This window comes from Macrobrachium rosenbergii, chromosome 13, assembly GCF_040412425.1.
Source record: "Macrobrachium rosenbergii isolate ZJJX-2024 chromosome 13, ASM4041242v1, whole genome shotgun sequence".
Lineage (NCBI taxonomy): Eukaryota > Metazoa > Arthropoda > Malacostraca > Decapoda > Palaemonidae > Macrobrachium > Macrobrachium rosenbergii.
In genome coordinates, this window is record NC_089753.1 from 39317876 (window position 1) to 39340490 (window position 22615).

Sequence of the window (22615 nt, forward strand, 5' to 3'; positions counted from 1 at the left end):
CATTAAAATCGAACTTTTGAATAAAATTACAGTAACTGTAATAAAATAAGACTGTACATAAAATGTTTACTTGAAAAGATTCCATCACAATATCAATACAGTACATACAAATTATTCCTTAACAAGGTAAAGAATATTAATACAGTATTGTCAAAACCCTGTCTTCTCCATTTTTCTGCACATTAAATATCGAATGATCCCATAACACAGATGACAAATGTAATTAGTCAACATATAATTAATCTGAAGTCTGCTCTCCATAAAACACACCTGAAACATTTTAAAGGTTTCAACACAGGAGAGAGTAACGATGACTCTATGAATACATGCTAATCAAAGTGATCTCCAAATAAATGAAATGCATTTAAGAGAACCTATTGTCATTAATTTGTACAATATACAGTTATCGCATTTACAAAACTTGATTTAGAATAAGCAAATGTACAAAGTATAATAAAAATTATACAGCACAACAATGTAATATGTCTGCTCAGAAATCCAACAATATATGCAAATATATATATAATTATACACATTCCAGTTAATAAACAAAACCTAGCTATGTTAAGTGGAGAAAAATGACAGTTTTGATCTAAAAGCCCTGACCTTTCACTTCTGGAATTCCCAGCTATGCTTTGTGTTCGAGGGCTAGTTTGGCTTCCTGCCAGTCTCTTTTTAGATAAAAACCTTTCCAATTTTAAATAAAAGAGGAAATGAGAAAATTTGACTGCTCCCTAAAGTGGAAGACAAAACTGTACATGTCTTGACTAGCAAAAAATCAGCAGAAAAGAACAATCTTTCACTAATATTGGGCTTCATAATATCAAGGGGGAATGGTTATCATAGTATTTCACAGTAACTAATATGAAATTTTCATGGATATAAAAAGTCCAAGTTGACAATATACTCTATAAATACAATGTAATGTATAATAAACATGGGAAGGCTGCTAAGAATGAAGCCTTAGACTTCAAGGCACTAACTAGATTGCCTGCTCATGAGAATAAATCTCATCCGAGGTTCTAAACCTCCATTTCTCCTGTGCAAGCACTAGTGCTTCACCTGACTGCAGCAGTGAAAATTTAAACTAGTAAATCATATCACAATAAGAAAGCTAATGATACTCATCCTCGGTGCTTTGCCTTGAAAAAGACATCTTAAAACTAAAGTTTTGACTGGCTAATGCAGCAGTTCTAAAAGCTACATCATTTAGAAACATGTCTTCGGTTACACCAAAGTCTGACAGTGAAAAGGTGGTGTTCTCAACTCCATTTTCACTTTTTGTGGCCTCCTCTGTCGAATCTTCCCTTTCCTTAACACTGGAAATGCCTTCCAGTGCTTTAGCGAGTTCATCTGATGAAACAGCCGTTTCTCCAACCTTTCCTTTGTTGGACTCCTCCATGTTTATTTTTGCTGAAGGGTTCCCTGTTACTTCAGGTTGCTTAGAGTCCAATGTACAAGATGAAAGTTCACTTTCATTTTCTGTTGGGCACATAAATGACTCGTGACACTCAACACCAACTTCTTCCAACCTCTCTGAACTACTGACTTCAGAAACACCTAAATAGTGAGAAGGGGCATCCTCAGTCCAGGATCTTAGAAGTTCCGTAGTTTGCTCTTTGAAGACTGGCAAATTTTCCTCTTCGTCAACACTAACATCAGCTTTTGCCAGCAAACTTGGATCTGAGCCACGCGGAAGATTTTTTAGCATTTTTGATACTTTGTTTAAATTCAGATCATCACAACTAGAAAGACCTATATATGAACTACTCTTCCCACCAATATGGTTTAATCCATTATCTAGTGAGAAACTAAATCCATTTGAATGGGAAAGTCTATCTTCTATGTTTTTCTCTGAATGGGTAGAGTCAACAATATTTGTGTGGACTTGGTCAACAAACACAAACTTTCCAGAACTCTCCTTCCCCTCTAAAGGTGCTACCTCTCGAACAAATAAGGATAACTTCGAGGGAGAAGCTTCACTCGGGGAATCTGTGTCACTGCTTGACTTCAGAGCTTTCCAGCCAACGTCTTCATGTTCTTCAATTTCCAACCTATTTATTTCTGCGACGGTGCCGTGTTCTCCCACATCAAGGACCTGCTGAGGGTTTCGTTTCTGTTGCAGAAGCGACGCTGGGGTACGAACTTCATGCCCTACGTAATCTCTGGATATCAGGGGAGGGACCAAAACATCAGGCATCACTGCAACTGGCTGATTTCCAGCAGAGCTGAAGCGTAATTTTGTGAAAATGTTAATCAAAATTGAAACTGGAGAAAAATCTAAGTCAGGCTCTACATTACTTTACATCATAGCTGACTTACTGACCTTAAAAGTTGAAAAACCTCTATCCAAACTTATTTAATATCAAAATTATTTGTCCTAATAAAGGTTCAAAATTCTAAGTCCTAATAAAGGTTCATAGATATGGAATTCTAAATACTCAAAGGTTCACAATGAGTACATGTATCTGGCTCAAAAGATGTATGAAATGATTCAGATATTAAGGAACTAAAATGTGTTAAATAGGCAATTAACAACACAGCCATTTTCTTACGAAACAAGTGAATTTTTGGCACACTACTTGTCAATCTTTAGGAGGAAATCCAATTGATCCAGAGGACTGTCTAGATGTTAATTCAGCCTCACAGATAACATACTGAATTACCCTTTAGTATCCAGAGACTGTTGAATAAACTAGATCAAATAATGGCTGAAAGGAGGACAAAAATAAACATGGGAGATTCACAGACTTACCATTTGTTATATGGAATTGGGTCAGTCTATTATGGGCAAAATCATCTTGGCCAGAGTGACATAACATGTGTATGGAAGCATGGTAGCCATATTGAGTAACAAAATTATTGAACAATGATTACAGACAGGATGTGTTTTTCCAATATGCCTAATAAACAAAGTGAAAAGCCTATTCTCATCTAAGGCTACGCTATCAATTGGTATAACCGCCACCATCATAAATTACACGAATATACAGTTTAGGCATAAGTTCAAATAATAATTTATGATAAAAAACTATAGCCAAGGCTAAGTAAAAATTGTCAACACCAGCTATTCTTGTGAGGTACAGCAGCTCTTAAGCTTGAAATGAACATTCAATATAAAAAATGTGTACATTTATTGTATAAAATAATAAAAGACTTTAAAACAGCAATGAACAAAAATCTAAGGAAAACTATATTTAACACATCGCAGAAATGCTCCAATAAACTTGGCATAGGCTTACTGAGGTGAAGAAATTACAATTTCTTCACCACTGACCAAGCTGCCCAAATCATTTTCTGCTTAAACTAATATTCACAGATTAACTATTACCTCAAAAGAACTGATTGTGATGCAATTTATACTTAGCACACATTCAAATTAGTTTTTAACACAGCCTAGACTGTGATCTTTTAACTCTGAGGGCTGAATCACATTCTGAACTAGCTTTTTAACTATTCAAGCTATCGGGAATAGGATGAATAATAATTTGCTAGCATGTGTGCCATGCCTAGCCTATACCAGTTAGCCCAACTTATTGCCGACTGCCCTACAGTAAATCCCCCCTACTCACGGGGGATGTGTACTGCAACCCTCCGCGAATAGCTAAAATCCGCGGATACTTAATACCCCTCTAAAAACACTTAAAACTGCCTATTTTGATAGTTTAAACACAAGAAAAACCCTCTAAAAATGCTTATACCCAAGTATTTTACTGGTTTTGTCACAAAAAGTGCATTTAGTCATGAAAATGATATGAAAACACAGTAATTAATGAATATTTCTCAGTGAAAAATACTGCGAATGGGTGAATTTTCTGCGGATAATAGGTAGATACGTTCTACAGAAAAATCTGCGAATATGTGAGTCCGCGACTCGTGAGAACGCGAATACGAGGGGTTTACTGTATTTATGAAATCTTACTTAAGGCTTGTGCAAACTTGTTTAGCCTAATGGTAGTGTAATATAATTCACATGAAAATGCGAGACATTATAATCAACGGAAGATAAAAACTTAACGTTGAGATATGTGAAATAAATAAATCCTAATCCTTCCCCACAACCTACTAGGATATTCTGAGTATCTGGATCTTCCAGTCATCTGCAAATACTGATATATCCAGACACCATATGTTGACTCAGCCTAAACTGAGTTGAAGGGAATGAATGACAAGTAATAAGCAATAAAAGAGCAATTTTGACCGAAGAGAAGTTCCAAAAGATTCTGCAATACCATTTACAGTGAACAACGCATGGCCCACTATGAGTGGCAACTCCTGTCTCTATCATAACACTTAAATTATTGACCTACAATGTTTTGGAATTCTTTTGAACACAAGAAAAACTGTACACTACCTGGCTTGAACCAGTCGCGAAATGAAGAAATTCAAGTTGGGCAAAGTTGGTCGTAAGTTCTGGGTGAGGATACCGCCATACCACCTCATTTGAGCAATGTTCTTGTTTAACAAGAAAACCCCATAGTTGAAATGGAGCTTTTCCTTTTCCTTCCCACGAGAAAATAATGGAAATCTGAAAATTAAAATAAATTCCCTACTAACTGAAAAGATTCTGGGATTATTTACGGAAAATTAAAGAAATGCTTTATACGTATACATCTTACACTACAACTTCTCAATTTCATAAACAATCATTTTAAGCAGCAAGAACCTTTCAAAGACTGCTCCCTACTCACTCTCTCTCGGAATCTCGCAGCTGCAAAGATGTGGTGTCGGTAATGGTTGCCTGGGAGCCATAAGGATTAATAGGGTAGCGCAGGGGTACATTCAGAAACTGTGCCAGTATATACAGAACATGGGCAACATACCCTAGGCCAACACTTAATGTTACATCTGAAATATTTTCATACTGCTCGGCGTCGGGCAAGTGAACTCCACAAATGTGAAATTTGCCATTGCTGTCCTGTTCAACAGAAGTTCAGTGAGTGACGGATAACATACAGTTACATTTCTTACTATAAATAAATTACAATTTATTCAATATGACATAAATCATAATATACACTTACTATATGTAACTGAAATGTGAAATATTATGATTATCATACAGTAGTCTAACTATTCTTGCAAGAGTATGACATGAATGCCCATTAAATAAAACAAGAAACTATTTGTAGAGTGCCCTTGTGATAATCTTTCCATCCTTTTAAAGTATGATGATGGAGAGAACATTCTTCATGATGTTGCTAAACAAGATGTTTTGGATTCTGGGAAAAGTGCTTTTATGCCTGTGCAGAATTGAGCAATAGATATACATGTAGACAAGTACTGCATACAGCTTTAACTAAAGTGTTATTGATGCTGCCATGTAGTGTTGAAGTTGCATTCCAGCTGTGACCAAATTTGGAATGATCTTCCCTGTCATATACACTGGTAAGACACTGGGACTTCAGAAATTTAAACTGAGTGTAAATGCATTTCTACTGAGCTGTCTTTATTTACAAAGTCCCACTTCAAGGGTTCAGTGCTTTATCGCATTAATTTTTTCTTTGTTATTTCACTTACATAGTTAATTTTTTACTTATATTTCTTTATCAAAGCTGAGCTGCTTTTCCTATTGGAGCCACTGGGTTTGTAGCATCCTGCTTTTCCAACTCTTGAACAAGTATGCTTTGAATTTCATGTGATCAAAATACTAACACATGGATAGTAACAAAAAAAGCAATTTTAACACATACTTGATTTATGGGGTATATCAGTGGCAACTGTGAAAACAGTTGAATTCTCCAGTCCCTGAGACAGCTGCAAGAGTACCTGAGTTTTTCACCTTCACTGAGAGATGCTTCTTGCAAACTTCTAAGGTACTTTCTCTGACGATGGAGATCCTGATAACCTCCAAGGAGTTCTAAGCCTGAAAGAGGATATTTCATATAACAAATGATGAAAAGGGGACCATAAGAGAGAATACTAAGTAAAAAAAAAAAATTAAATACTCAGTAAAATGAGAAATTACTTAAAACAATCCAGACAGTTCCGTGCTTAACCAACTTTAAAACTTTCAAACCTTAAGAACCAAGCACATGAAACATGTTTCAACATTACAAAACTCCCATATATGGAAATGATACTAGAACATTTTATGATAATCACTGACAGCACCAACTTGAAAGGAGTCACCAAATTGAAAGAACTAACCTCTGAGATTTCAGGTTCCAAAAATCATCAGTAGATAAAGTCCAGATCTGTCAAAAACTTGCATAATGTATTGTACCTACAGTACATTAATCCCTACTTTGGAGATGATAATAAGACATAATTCCTTGATGATTACTGTATTTAATTTGCCATTTTCTAAGAAAGCATCATTTATACCCAACCACTTACCTCGATGAAAATTCTCCACAGCACCAACTTGAAAGGAGTCACCAAACTGAAAGAACTACCCTTTGAGATTTAAGGTTCCAAAAATCATCAGTAGAGAAAGTCCAGATCTTCCAAAAACTTGCATGATGTATTGTACCTACAGTACACTAATCCCTACTCGGGAGACGATATCAAGACATAATTCCTTGATGATTACTGTATTTAATGTGCCACTTTCTAAGAAAGCACCATTTATACCCAACCACTTACCTCAATGAAAATTCTCCAACAATCCCATGCTAAAAACATGAAAATTGGATGGTGACATTTGGCTGTCAAGCAGCTCACTCACCTCTGATACTTCATGTGACCTCTTTGGTTTTTTGGTGTTTTACAGTAGGTAAGTTACACTGCTTCTTGGTTCAGGAAGTAAGTTCTTAACACATAACTATACAAAACAAGCTGCTGCTAGTAATATTTCATAAAATAAACTGGCCAAACTAATATAAAAAATTTTCTCTTTTTAATGTGACTGAAATAAGTATCTCTTTACTAATACTTTATTTACTGATATTTATTTGTTAGAACCTGTTTCTTTCAGCATTCTTGACTTGGATTGGATAAGCTACCCATAACCATGCATTCCCCTTTTTTAGTACACTCTGGTTAAAGCTTCTACACATTCCTTTTAAGGGTGTATGAGCAAAGGGTAGTACTTGTCACTAATTCCACTTGTCAAAACAGGCTGACTCACCTGTCTTACCTACCATTCATGTTATAATCACAGTTGTTCATGGTCTTGCGTATATATCTTGCCGATACTTTCCCTAGTTATTCTAAATGCTTAACAGTCTATTTATATAAAGGGCATGTTTCCTATACATTTGAAAAGTATCCTTGGTCTGCCAAAGGCATTTCTTTAAGAAGTGTTTCCCTATTGACAGGGGTACTGCAAAATTACTGTAGTATTTTCTGAAGCTTTTGATTTTCCCCCCCCCTCTCATGTTATCAGAAGGTCATCGTTATCTCTTTGATGAAGCTGATTTTTTTGCCTATGATCCTACTCTACACAAGAAGTTGGACCTCTATCATTTAAGATTACGTCTTTTTTTTTTTTTTCAGATATCAGCTAAAGGATACTTTTCAAAAAATCTAATCTATCCATTCTCATCTTGTTTTCCACACATACAATAATTTGAATGGCATATTACCTTTGTCAAAAGAACAGCATGCCAAATTTTAGAGCTTACAACACGATCACGAATACATACGAGATACAAAGTAAACAGTTCTGGCCCAAACCTTTCTCTTGGTTCTGGTTCTCAAGGTTGTCAGCAGACAATTTAAGGGCTCTGAGCTGGTCGATTTCAATTTCTAGCTGCTCTCGAAGCAGCGCCACCTTTACTCTGCAGTCTTCAACCTTCAGAATTGAAAAAAGAAATCATTCTCAATGTGTATTAAGAAGCTACCCAAAAACAAGCACAACTACTTCTGGTTTAATAAAATTCTTCTTTTAAACTTCCTTACCCTACTTCTGGAAAATCATGATAATATACATAATTGAGGTCAAGAACATCCAAATAGATTTTAAGTCTTTTAAACAGGTCTTGTGTAATTTTCCTTAAGTTCATGGCATATTCTTGAAAGTAAATGTAATGGCCTTTTAGATCTTTTGAGTATATCCATGATAACCTCAAGGAAATGAAGAACAAATGAAGCAACCAAAACAATAAATAGCAAAACATATAGCTCTTAAAATACAGGTTCTGTTTTCTATTCTCCCTGAAGAATTCGAGTTAATAAAAAGAAAAAGATTTAAAACCTGGCATCAGACTGAAAACATGAGACAGCATAAGTACTCAAAAGAACCTAGTGTCAGAAGTACAGGCAGTCCCCGGTTTACGACGGTTCCGGCTTACGACGTTCCGAGGTTACGACGCTTTTCAAATATATTCATCAGAAATTATTTCCTGGCTTACGATGCATGTTCTGGGGTTACGATCGTCGTCGCCCGATCCGACGGAAGAAATATGGCCCCAAAACGGCAGAATAATCATAATTTGAAGGTTTTTGATGTAAAACTCAATAATAATGCAGTTTACATCGTTTTCAATGCACCCAGAGCATTAAAAGTAAGGTTTTCTTATGATTTTGACGATTTTCGACGATTTTCGGGTTCTGACGCTGCAAGAACGGAACCCCGTCGTAAACCGGGGACCGCCTGTATATATACTGAAGAAAAAAAGTTAAGTATATCTTAGTTTAACCAGACCACTGAGCTGGTTAACAGCTCTCCTAGGGCTGGCCCGAAGGATTAGACTTATTTTTACGTGGCTAAGAACCTACTGGTTACCTAGCAACGGGACCTACAGCTTATTGTGGAATCCGAACCACATTATGTCGAGAAATGAATTTCTATCACCAGAAATAAATTCCTCTAATTCTTCTTTGGCGGCTCGAAGAGTCGAACGCTGGGCCAACAGCGTGCCAGTCGAAAGCTCTACCACTCCTCCAAAGAGGAACTATATATAAATTTTAACAGTGATTATCTGGTTAAAACTAATGAGATAGTGCACCCAATTGCAGTGAGTGGAGACAACTTATTACTCGTCCAATCCTATAAATGAAAAACCTCACAAAAAAAAAAAAAAAACAATCCCATAGGCCTTGCCCAAAAGAATTTTTCTCATTAAATTTGGGTATCCAAGCACGAAGAGATGAAAATAATGGATACATCTCAACTTTATCACAAAACCCCTAAGCATCAAAAAATGGTGTAAAAACCTGACTGCTTACCTTTGTTGACAGTTGAGACGTTCGGGAACTTCGAGTGACTCCATGATGCTCTAGCACGCTATGAGTCTCTTGACATCTAATCTCTTGCTGCCTTTGAGCTCGCTTTGTACTATGTAGCCTGTAATCGTCAATTATAAAAAGTTACACAGGTATGAAACGATTAAAAAAATTTATAACTGTTAAGTTTAGAAAGGATGCTTAAAAACACTTTTCAAATTTCCCATGACAACAGATACTTCCCGAGTATCAAAAGTTTCTAATTAATTACACTGTACTTCATTACAAAAGAATCCAGTTCTGTACGCTATTTCAATAGATAATACATAAGTGACAATATTCTGCACCAACCTTGACAAGGAGTTGACTGTGTAGCTTCTTTTAGTTTCTGACAGTGGTAAGGTATAACCAAAATGAAGTGGTCGTAGATTCTCGGTACTAGAATAGGAGCAGCATCCTGGTGCTGTGTAGAAAGCATTCCGGAGTTTCAAAATCAGAGTATTTGGCTCGTAGTTTTCAGAGGTGTACGGCATCACAGAGCCAATGGGAATAAGGCCACTAAAGTGTACACCCCAACTAGTGATTACTACTGGTACTCCTTCTCTTGGCTTAAACCACAGTCGAATCAGAATACCTGGGAGAATTTACCAATGACCAGTTATTCAAGAACCTCTGCAGACAGCTTATTTTAAAACTGAACATACATGAACACGAGCTAGTTTACATTTCCAATACTAAACAAGTTAGTTACTTATACACTGGGCATCTGAACAATGCTAATTTTAAAACTGAAAGCAAATGTTAATAGTTCTTATTCTTATATCTAATAGTAAATCATTAAGTAACTAATACACTATATATACTATTTACTCCTTCCCATGTTCCCTACTACTAATATAAAAGCACTTTATGGAATTTATATTGTATATTAAAAACCTGAGCAGCCAGTAAAATCTTGGATACTGATACCCAATACAACTAAACCTGGCAAATCATGCAGGCTACCTATACTGTGAATTATACAGTTAGCAATACCTCCCTGGAACGTCTCGGTTAAAGGTGATATCAGAACTACCCTTTAGTGAGCGGAGTTTGGATTTCCATCCTCCCTCGTTATGCTGATAACTTTCTTGGCAAACAATCATACTACTTGCTGAATATTAATGTTAGACATTACAGACAAGATATATTAGAGTGCTGTTATTTAGTTGGCTCATCTTACCATAAGATACTTACACTTCAGAGATCTCACATTTATTGGATTGATATTGTCAGGATGCATTTCCAGCCAGTTAGGATTGCATGTGCACTGAAGCTCACTGGAATACAATTCCTCTTTTGTTGTTGGGACGTGAAGGGTGAAAAAATATCTGCAAACAAAAACCACTAAAATGGTAGATGACTCATATAATTTTTGGTCAATCATAATTCAAGCTCCCCTTCTCCCTCTTCCGTTTTCTGAGATTGGACAGTTTTGCAGGAAACCCAGGTACTGTAGTTAATGATTACTTATAGAAAAAGAAATAATAATTTTGCAATTTGCAATAGGTGGGTTACCTACTAGCCACAGCAACCTGAATAGTTGCCATCAGAGGATGAATACCCTCTTCTAACCTGTACTGATTTGCTTGGAGACAATTTAAAAGCTCCAGTGCATAGTCTGTGTTACTAGTATTTCAAGCTAAGCTTGGGGTAAACCTGTATATTCAAAAACCATAATCTACTACTGATAGAACAGCTGCTTTTTATAATAGCATCAAAAAAGAACCGACTCCCACCAAAGGTACCGTATTTCAGAGGGGTGCATCAGAATTCAGAGACCTGCCTCAAGCACAGGCCCACTTCCTGAGTGCACAAGCCAATTCTAGAGGACAATTCCATCATTGAGATATTAATATAAAGATAGTCATCTCACCAGCCTTCAATATGGAGTCCCATCAAAGTTATGATACCTTTTTTGTAATTTTCAGTACAGAAAATTTTTGAAGACTTTATTATTACCATAATAATTATAAAGTATCCCACAATAACTGAGAGGAATTTCTAGTCTCTTCTTGTGCTCCTCCAAAGGATTTGTTCCTTTATGAAAATTGAAAACTAATAATATCTACATTTGTAAGGACCAAAGTGATGGAGGCCATCATAACACTGAAACTTTAATACTGGAAATGAGATAGTTTTCAAAAATTGAACATTGCTGAAGTCACTGGTCGAACAAAACACTAATAATGGAAAAAAAAAACCTGAATCATATTCCAAATGTAACAAATATGCTTCATTGTTAATGTGCCAAAATACTGTAGAGCAAAATGCATTAATGGAAGTCATACAGCTACTCTCTGAAACTGGGTCAGGTCAAATTAAAGTTTAAAAATTTTCTTGCTTTGTTATGAACGAGAAATTATTTTGACAAACAGTGACCGAACACAATATGTAAGGCAAAACAACTTACCCTGACGACAATATGTAAGGCAATACAACTTACCCAAAAGTTGTTGGTGGCCTTGGAAACTTTGAGGGCAGTGGGTTTGCCGGTGTTGGTTCAGCCTGGTTGCCATGGCCCTGCAAATTCCTTCCAACAATTTGTGACAGATGCCGTAATCGGAGTGCTTGTTGGTAGGACCATAACTGCACTACTTGTTCAGTACCCTTAAACCTGAAAATTAAGTTAAAAGAGTACTTCCACAAGTTTCATAAAAACAAACACACAAACATCTAACATTCTACATGAACTTCCTCTCTACTTATCAGACTTCAAAAATTAATTGGAAAATAATGTATTATTTTTCTTCTTGCCTTTTATTGTTATATATACTTTATGACATTTATTAATCCACGATATGTTTTGCAATAATGGTTTTCACACTATATGGTAATTCAGAGGATAAATCTATCTGATTACAGCAAAATACAGACCAAGCTTTTGTGACAATGATTACACCTTGAACATATGCAAAACAAAGCACTGCAGAAATCAATCGAAATTTATAGAGAATGAGAGCAGAATGCTCCCTTTAGAAACACAGTTACTTTAGTTAAACAGAAACAATAGGCTACCTTTCTTTGTCTGCTTCCTCTGCAAAAATACTTGTTGCCTCCATAATCACTATTTAAACTGCTGATGACTTCGTCAAGTTCTCCATCTTATGGAGAACACTTTGGAATTTCAATCTGAAAAAATAAAAGGTAAAAATGTAACCTTACTTGAAAGAAAATGTAGGACTACGATTATAGTATACTAAGGCTAATATACAAATAAGATTTTCATCACTCCTTCATCCCTTTAGTTTACCAGTTTTAGAACTCCAAGCCTCCTCTGTCATCTTGGTTAAAAAGCTTGCTTAACAAAACCTAAGGGGTGGCTTCTATATACAGATGCTCCCCTACTTACGAATGAATTACGTTCCGAACATCTGTCCGTATCTTGATTTGTTTGTAAGTCCAATTTGATACACACTTACGAATGAATTACGTTCTGAACATCTGTCCGTATCTTGATTTGTTTGTAAGTCCAATTTGATATACACAGAGTCAATATGTACATTACCTATTCATGTTTTTCATACAAAAACACACTACTAGTACTGCACTGTATATAGAGTATTGTATTAATACGAATGATATATAAAACCTAAATACATTAAGCAAATTATGATAATAATACAGTAGAGTACAGTTTTACTTTATGATCACAGTTGTTTTCATCCATGAAAGTTCGTGAGTTGAAAGCTTGCAAGCAGAGGAGCATCAGTATTTAAAAATACTACATATCTTGGCAGTATGATTCATAATAAAGCCAATTACACTGTGAAAAAATCAACAGTAGTAAAAGTTATGATGCTATACTAGGTGTAAAAGACATTAATATGCATGATTAATACATTACATACATGGAGGTAACTTGGAATAATTCTGCCACTCGATCTCAACTGTCTTGATATGTCTGCCCATGACAGGCATGGCCCAAGGAAAATGTAACTATTTTATCCTGCAGCTCACCTTTTAAGTTCCGAATTGTGCCGGTTACTCCAATGAATACAGTAATGGTATATAGTTACTGCTAAATTTATATTTTGTTTGTGTTACATCATACTAATTTGGCAATGTGTAAATAAAGTAAAAGCTGATGTGTTACAGTTGACTGAATTAAAATGATGCAATTTCACACATTTTTTAATTTCTAAGACAACTTTCATTTTTTCCATTACAAGTATATACAAATCCAAATAAACTATAAGGAATATCATTGGCAACAACTAGTTAGGTTGGTCAAGCTTGATCCAGCAGTATCTATGCTTTTCCTTCATCTACAAGTTTAGTTGGAATGGTTGGAGATGGTAGTATTGAACACACAAATAGGTGGGTTTGTATACATAGGAAGATTACAAATTAGCTTACAAACTTGTGCTTTGTTGTGACAAGACAATAAACCTCTGTATCTAGTAATTAGGCAACTCACTCATAGGTGGGGGGTTTGCTTTTTCTTATATAACTGACTAAATATAGTGAAATCTCAAGAACATGTGAGATTGTGAATCTCCACCTTGTCCCTTAGCCTCTGCTAACAGTGAAACCGATGAGCTGGTCTGTCACCATCTAGAAATGCCATATTCCTGTCATCATCTACAGAACACGGAAATACAGATAATAAATAATAAAGCTCTACGCATGTCTACAGCCTCTCCCTTGCAAAGGGAGGACCAGCATGAACACAGGCTACACTGTTAAAGGATAAGAAGGAAGCAAAGGATGAGAAGATAATTGGCCTCTGTTGTGTCTAATTCACTGAGTGGTAAGCCCAGTCATGATCCTTAAGCAATTTGTTTTCTATCCAAAGGGCACCAGAGCTAACCAAACAACTTGAACAAGCACTACAGAGCAGCAGGAGAGTCCAACAAACCATAGGTTTACTCTAGGCAGAATGAGGAAGGAAGGAAGTCAGCTTCTACCCTCAATACACAGAGCTTGAAAGTTCAGTCTGAATGGGGGTTGGGTGTAACTCTGAACTGTGTGTGGAAAAACAAGCAAAACTGAAACCTAGGTGTTTGCTCTAAGGACACAGAATTAGATGGGAATGGATGAAGGTTGCCTTCTACTTGATCAGTGCCCAAGAAAGAAAATGGTAGCCAACAGAGAAAGTGCCAAAGAAGTCACATCAAAGTACAGTAAACCCCCGGATTCAAGTTCTCACAATTCACGGACTCAGTGATTTGTGGAATTTTCTGTGGAACATATATACACATTATTTGCGAAATATTTGCCTATTCGCGGAATTTTTCATAGGGAAATATTCACAAACTACTGTATTTTCATATTTTCATGACTAACGCACTTTTTGTGATAAAATTATTAAAATGTTCAGGTATACGTATTTTTAGAGGGGTTTTTGGTGTTTTGAATTATCAAACTGGCAATTATAGCATTTTTACAGGGCTTTAAGTATTCGCAGATTTGCGCTATTTGTGGGGGTTAGTGGTATGCATCCGCTGCGAATCCTGGGGGTTTATAAACTCCAGTTATTCAATACGAGATTTTCCATGAAGAAGCAGATCAGTCCATGAGATGCGAGTGTCTGAACCATGATCAAACCTCACAAAATGGGACTGAGGGAGTGGTAACTGTAATCCTTGTACCAGAACAAGAGGAAAGATGACAGACCATCAAAGTCTGAACTTGAGCTATGTAGCCAAGTGGACATTTGGTACAGGATATCTCATACAGAATCCAAAAGATTTTTTACAGCTAGGTAACTCCTTTTCCAGGCATGTCCAGATTTAAAAACTATCCAGAGGGTAATGGGCGTAATGTGTAATCTAGGACTGACTCTGAAGATAGCTCAGTGTCAAAGATGAAGCTGCTGAAGAGCCTCTGAGATATGGGCTGTACCAAGTACTAACCCAAACACTGCCCATACCCAGTGCAAGTGGTTAAGTGCCCCCTGAAGAGAGAACCTGTCTGCAGGAAGTCTCAGTTATCAACTCCTGACAATAACGCCCAGACCCAGAGGGGAATACCAAGCAGCAAGCTGATCAGTCCTCAATCAGAAACCTGGTTTGATGACTACGTTACTAGGAAATGAAATTGTTCATGAGCACACTAAAAGATAAGAGTACACAAAGCATCACAGACCACAGCCGAAAAAGGCACTAATGGTGCTGGACACAAGAGGTATGTAGGTATTGAGAGATACTTGTCGTTGCGTGAGCTTCTGCAGGAAAAAATTACAGTGGGCTGCAAAAGCTGTGGCAAATAGTGGACAACAAATGTTAGGCATATATGGTATATGCAAGCACTGGACAAGTAGTTGAGGTACTCAGCTTGGTAAGCAGACTACATACAGTTATATTACAGGAGAGGAAAAACTATCATTATATTTCCAATTCAAGATATTCAAGAAACTCATATGATGGTAAAAAATGGAACTGAATCAATCATATATACAGTACTTGTAAATGGAAAATCAGTAACATATGAGTTTTATAAGAACTGATCAAGATTCCCATCATGCTTTAATAACAGTAAAGTTAAACTCCACCTCAAATGAATAAATATGATGGGGATGATAAAAAAGAAAAAGCAAATATGAACAATAAACTAGCAACAGATTTCATGTTACCAAGAATTAGTGAGGAAGAATAAAATCAACACATTGATAAGAGGTTTGGGTGTATAGAACAAACAAGTGATAAAGCTACAGGGACAAACAGGCTATAACAAAGGAAGAGGAAACAAACGCTGATTTGACAATGAGCATCAAATAGCAATACACAATGGGAAAATAAGATACAACATCTATAGGCCAGGAATAGTACAGCTCCTACAGACAATTTTAGTGATAAGGAAAACAACAATAATCAATTGTAAGAAGAAATTAGAAGTATGAAACTGAAAACTGAGACAAGATTGAAGACAGAAGAGAAAGAAAAATTAAGGAAAGCTGACAAAGCATTAAGGTATGGAGTGGAAATAAAATGTTACACAAATAAAAAAACTATATGGCATACAAGAACCATAAAACTCTAAATACAGCTTAACAATTTAAGTCCCTGAACTCCTAAAATCATATTAATGATTTAGAGTAACAAGAGACACTAAACATACAGGCCATTAGTGACACTGTACTGTACCAGTACATTTTCAAGGTGATAGCACCTTATGCACTTCTCAGCCTTTAAAATCTCAAGTCTATTTTAGTTACTGGCACACCATATCACTAAAACTTGTAATTTCGTAATATGATCTTTCACCAACACTCTACCATGAATCCGTATTCTACAGTCACCTCTTTTGAAAATCTCCTCCACCTTCTTTGTTAGAACCTGTGTCTTTGCTGCATACAGTAATACCAGCATAGGCCTTATGCACAAATCTTGAGTACAGTATTTGCTCTGTTTAATAGAGTATTTTGTACTTTCATTTACCTGTAGATTAAAAATGAAAAGCTAATACTGCACATATCACTACGACATCTATATGCCCCAGCATCTGGAAATAACATACAATGCAGGGTAATACATGAAAATGAATACAAATTTCATCAAAGTTACTACATACTAATCAGGGTTTGTGTACTTATTTATCGTAAAATTCCTAAAGAAACATTCATGTTTATGTACCTAAAATATATTATAACCTTAATAATCCTGGAGAAAGTCTTTGGGATTTGTATTGGTATTTCCTTTGACTATCATGTCCTTACACATTTTTGTATTATACAATGTAGTATATCTCTTTAATATCTACATCCATTTACAAAAGATCAAACTGATCTTTCATTGTAATGGTAAACTGGGTCCCCAACACCTGAACATCATGCAAGACGCCTAATCTAGGTCTATGTGAGATTAGCCAAGTCTACATCCTGGGTAAGCTAACACTGCCTGCATTTGCCCTGGCTAGGCTAAATTGCTTTTATGATTCCAAAATTTCCAATGTGAGCTGCTCAGGCTCCTGTCTCCTATTTCACAGATGATTTGGTTCAGATTACAGCAAGTTTGCGTAATTTGTTGATACCATGAAACACTTAATACAAAATAAGAAACACTCAAACAGTCATTATGATATTTTTCTATATGAAATACAGAAAGCAAAAGATTAATATTGTATATTTACAGATGAATAAGGAGGATTGCATCATCTTCTAAGTCCACTGTTGTTGCTTTCAAGGTTTTCCCAAAGTTCTTGGATACTGCTTGAGAGGCAACAGATACATGTAGCACATATATTATTCATAACTACTGCTGTTGCAAGTTTTTTGCTTTTGTTACCTAATTATTAACCACCACTTTCAACTAATTAAACTTCCTAAATTCTTACGCTTAAGAATTTGGATGTTTTCAGGTTTTGGCTGTTGTTTACAAAAAGTCTATCCACTTCAATAATGGCTGCCTCATATTTAAGAGCAGACAGAGATCATATAAAGTAATACCTATAATATGTCCAGTGAATTATTATTATTTATCTCTGGCAGAAGCAGACATCCACCCCGGAGAACAGTATTCCAGTAAAGGAAGTACAAATGACCTAAAACACATAGCACTGATTTTATCACTGTTATAAACATATGAGGCCTTACGAAGAATACCTAACTTTTGTGCAACATTTGCTGAAACTTTCATTAGATGTTCCTCAAAAGTTAGATGAGATTCAAAAGTTACACCTAGATTAATTAAAGCTTCACACTCATTCAGCAAAGTTCCAGCCACCTGATGGGGAGGATGGGATGGGAAATCTGTATGAGAGCTGCTAATCAATAGTGTTTTCGTTTTACTGGAGTTCAGCCTCATAACCCACCGACTACACCATTCCCTGATCTGGTACATGTCCCAATTGAGGCTCAGAGCAGCTTAATTTCTCATAAGTGGAGACTTTGCAACAACCATAAGTGTTGCATCATCAGCAAACTAAACAATCTTGTTTTCCAGACCTACAACCATATCACTTAGGCTATATACAGTACACTAAAAATAACAATGGACCAAGAACACTGCCCAGTGGAACAACAGACACAATAGGTCTTGGTTCACTAAAGATCCCGGCCACAGCAACTCGCTGCTGCCTACCTGTAAGGAAATCTTGAAGTAATCCTAAAACATATCCACCCACCGCAAGATTCTGAAATTTATAAATAAGTGCCTTGTGATTTACTAAATCAAAAGCGGCACTAAAATCTATTTGAATTACTCTGCACTCAAAACCCTACCAAGGTTCCCTTGTAAATGGGATGTCAAGTCTTAAAAGAGCATCGCAGGTACCTAACTGCTTCCTGTATGCACACTGACTATCAGCTAACAATCCTTTAGATTCCACATACTTATATAATGGCTTAAAAATCAGTTTTTCAGCAACTTTGGCGAGCACATGGAGAATAGATATTGGCCTGTAGTTATTGCAGTCTGCAGATATGCTGCCCTTTGGAACAAGCACTGCATTACTAAGATTGAGCTCATCCACAAAGATACTATGGCGACATAAAAACCTATAGAATCTAGTAATCTTGGGAGATAACACAATTAAAACTTATTTAAAAAACAACAGGAAGAAACCATCAGGATCTTTTCCACCCCAGCTATCAAGATTATCCAGAGTTTTCTTAAAAACCCTGGAGTGAAATCCAAATTGTAAGAATAGGTCCAGGAAGACAAGTATCAGGGAGAGGGACATCCTCAGCTCATTGCTTAGCTTCAACAGCTCAATGAAGCAGTTCAGCCTTTTCCCTAGGGCCAGTAACCAATCTACCAACATCTACTAGTAGTGGTGGAATGGAAAATGAGCCTGACCCAAAGATAGATGATGCCAATTTGGTCCAACACAGATGAGGCTGAGTAATTCCTTAAAGTTTCCTCTTCAAGGAATTACTGTAATTTCTCTCAGCTGTACGGTAAGTTCTATTAGCAGCATGGCAAGACTTGACAAAAATTATGTAATTTTCATTTGAACGATTTTGTCACCCTGTGTTGAATACGGTTTGTTTGTCATGGCAGGCTTGTCTACATGTATCATCAAACCATGGCTGGTCATTTGTCCTAAATTTGATGACCTTTCTAGGGACATATCTTATTAAAATAGCCATCAGCATTTCATTTAACTTCTTCTTGGGATCAGGATCTAATATAGCAATTGAAATATTTAGTGCCGGGCAAGCTTCAATAATGTCATCCCAACTGGCTCTGGTTTTCAGCCAGACTGTTTGTCTAATGGTGGAATTACGAATATACTGACTGGCAGATATGTTTTTCCAATGGTGGAATTAGGAATATACTGACTGGCAGATATGTCCATCTCAATAGCGCAATGATCAGAAGTGCCTATACAGTATATTCACAGACCCTGGACTTCCCAACAGCTGGAACATCTGTAATATGAGGTCTAATCTATTACCAGAAATGTGTGTGGGTTCCTCAAATTAATAAAGAACTCTTTTGTTGATCTAGGGGTAATCCTTTTCACAAAGAATACTGCTCCTCCACAAAACACTCCATGAAGACGTCAACTATTGGTGCTGGGACAAAAAGAAATGTGTGCCTTCTAGCTGTGTACCCCACAGCCTTAAGGTACAGAAAATGCTGTCTGCAATGCTAAGAGAAAGGAAGTGCACTCATAGCCAGATAAAACTTGGTAGGCAAGGTTAGGCCGAGATGAACTTCTGTATCTCATTTCTATGATTTATGGCACTCCTCCAATAAAACAACCCTGCACCTCCATTCACATTGGGACCCACCACCTTGGGTTAGGCTAGGGAAGGTTAGAATCATCTCTGAATATCATTCTATGACAAACGGTGGTCTAGCTTAGGTTATGTGGAAGGGTGCAAGATGGGGACGGGAAGGGGGGGTTAAGGATCTGGCATGTTAGGTTAGAACAGAAAATATATGGCTAGGAGGCATCCCCTTAATCAGCCTTGAAAGATCTTTCTCCTTTATACTTGATTTTTGATAGCCAGCCTATAGACATGAACCAAACACTTTTCCAACCGCTAACCTTCTTGTTCCTGCATTTAGCCTAGTTTAAAAACATTCTTGTTGGTGCAATCAACTCATTGTTGGTTCCTCTCTAAAAATCACAGTTCACCTTCTGGTCCATGCATGTAAGAAAATCTTGTCGGTGCAATTAATTAACTGTTATGGTAAAACTGAAAACTACTACTCTGGCCTAGTTCTTGCCACTCGCTGACAGGAATATTTAGCACCTTTCATTAATACTTTTGATTAAATTTATATCTTTTGTTTATATTTATATTTACCATCTTTTTAGTTTTTGTTTTTACGCTCATCCCCAAAGGGCTGGTACTATGCTAAAAATGGTGCCTATTTTGCACATAACCTGGTAGTTATCAAAACTATAAGGCCGCGGCAGCCGTCTTCAGTTTTACCATTTTTTTCTACCAGTTATTTGTACCAAGAATACAGTAATAACGGTCAGAGACGCAACAAACACGATGTATGCTAGCCTAAAAACACAAAAAAAAATCCAAGTTCACATATTTCACAAGAAGTCAAAGTACCACATTACTATCACTATTTTTTCTGATATCACAAAAAGAAAATGACTTAGGGAACATGATAGCCTACTCGTAGACAAGGCTGGCCTACATCTTGGCGCACTTGCTACGCCACTATCCTAGCAACAATGCATAAGTGATTCCTGCATGAAAATAGCCACGAGAGATGAAAATCCACTTCTAAAATTCTATATTGGGTCAATCACCAGGAAAATTTTTTACGTAACGAACCATATAATGGTTTGACAAAAAAGGCAAAACGCCCCTCTACTGCGAACAAAGTAGCCTAACTTATCGTTGGTCCTAATAATATATGCCTACTCGTTCTGCTTTCATCTAAGGTTAATCGTTGATAGGATTAAATTGCGCACATATAATAACTTAATACGAATATATAAGTGGTACATACTCTTCATGGACGAGCAATCACAATTCGTTGCCTGACATCTTTTCTTCTTGCTTTCCGAAGTCGTCTGACTGAACGTAGGTTTGAACACGATTGAAGAAAAGTGATCGAAAAGATAATTTTACATTAATTTCAAGAGTTATCGAAATATCACGAGTTTATCTACAATCAAAAGATAAATATTGATATAATAATAACTTTCCCTATGATAATTCCATTCTTTAAGCTCAGGCTTGAAAATAATTAACAAGCAGGACGACACTACATAAAGTTCAAAGTAAAGGAAATACTGATTAGAACGAAACCCAATAATAATAATAAACTTCTTCTAGATTCAGTCACGAGTTCTTTAGGCCCGACTCACCAGACTTTCCTGTATTTGTAGTATCAGTATTGATTTCTTTTACTGTGCTTGATGAAAATGAAAGTGAAAATGAACATACTTTGATCTATATTGATTTCTCTGTGGCCATTGTTTAAGTTTACTGAATATTTTTGAATACATCGTGTATATCTTCACCATTTTTCCTCTTCCAGGTTTGTTTCGGATCCTTCCTATCAGTCACCTTCCCTTTAGGTTTTTCGTGAATAACTTGCTCTTTGCGTCATAAGTGTTTTTGAAAAGTACCTCTTAATGAATACGATTACGTTGTGTTGCAAGCGTTTGATGTCTTGCCGTACTTGAGAGTTGACGAGCAAGATAAATTGCCGAAAAGAGACCCCGAACACCAATCCAGTAAAAGCAAACTAAAGTTTTCACTCCAAGGTTCGAAATCTGTAAAGTGCAGAGCGAAATAAATATAGAACCACTGTGCCTTCCATGTTGCTGCAGTTTTGGTTATTTTACATGTTGGAATGTAAATCTCACTGATCCCAAAACAACCCTGTTGGGTAATACAATAACCATTTTCACTGTTCTGCTAAAAATATGAAAAGAAGATAAATGCATTTCATCTTAATGAATTATTTTTGTATTTAATTTCTTGTACAAACCCTCTGTTCACTAAATACTAGAAAAGAATTAAAAGAAGTTTTTATATAATTACTACTTTGACATTATTTCCTTGAACCTACCTTGTTTGCTTAACTGTTAACATGACACTAGCAAGCTTGTGTTAGAAGTATGTTAGTTTACCAAGCACACATTAGCTGTGTTGCAGTATACATGATTTCCTCCTTACTCTGTAAATATCAGAATGTCTTTTGCAGTTCTCTGATGTTGTTTTCTTTTTTTCTTTTAATTTCAGGTTATTCTGATGAATTTACACGTGGACGATGATGACATTCAAATTAATCATGTTTATTTATAATACAAAAAATGCTTCAATGAAAACTGAACGAACAATAATTACTGATAATATTAGTAATATCGAAACTAGTTTACCTGGTATTCAACCGCTGGAAAATCTTATTTGCTGAAAAATGTCAGGAAATTATATAAACATGACTAAAATGGATTTATTATATTAAACTCCAGAACCAGTTGAAGGAGGTCCTGAGGTAAAACACCCAACTGAAATTTAAAAGCTGAGTAGATGTTCTGGGAAATCAGAGCCTGTAGTTTCGGCTTTTCTTTTATCTGCATAATATGAAACGTT

At 36.2% G+C, this 22615-nt stretch overlaps 1 protein-coding gene across 3 annotated transcripts; it reads right to left on the reverse strand.

Annotated features, from left to right (window-relative positions):
• Positions 1-52: 52 nt before the first annotated feature.
• On the reverse strand, positions 53-21828 carry Uvrag (UV-resistance associated gene). Of its 3 annotated transcripts, none has more exons than XM_067115288.1 (11): positions 21646-21828; positions 12169-12282; positions 11597-11767; positions 10348-10481; positions 9463-9745; positions 9115-9232; positions 7621-7738; positions 5694-5866; positions 4692-4918; positions 4355-4528; positions 53-2228 (listed from the first exon to the last, which is right to left on the reverse strand). In XM_067115288.1, the coding sequence occupies exons 2-11, from the start codon at positions 12210-12212 to the stop codon at positions 1115-1117; spliced, it is 2556 nt and encodes an 851-aa protein (XP_066971389.1). In that variant the 5' UTR covers positions 12213-12282; positions 21646-21828; the 3' UTR covers positions 53-1114. The 3 variants fall into 3 exon arrangements, with proteins under 3 accessions (XP_066971389.1, XP_066971388.1, XP_066971390.1); XM_067115287.1 differs by lacking the exon at positions 21646-21828 and adding an exon at positions 21021-21319; XM_067115289.1 differs by lacking the exon at positions 21646-21828 and adding an exon at positions 21021-21286 and having other exon boundaries at positions 53-2165.
• Positions 21829-22615: the final 787 nt, after the last annotated feature.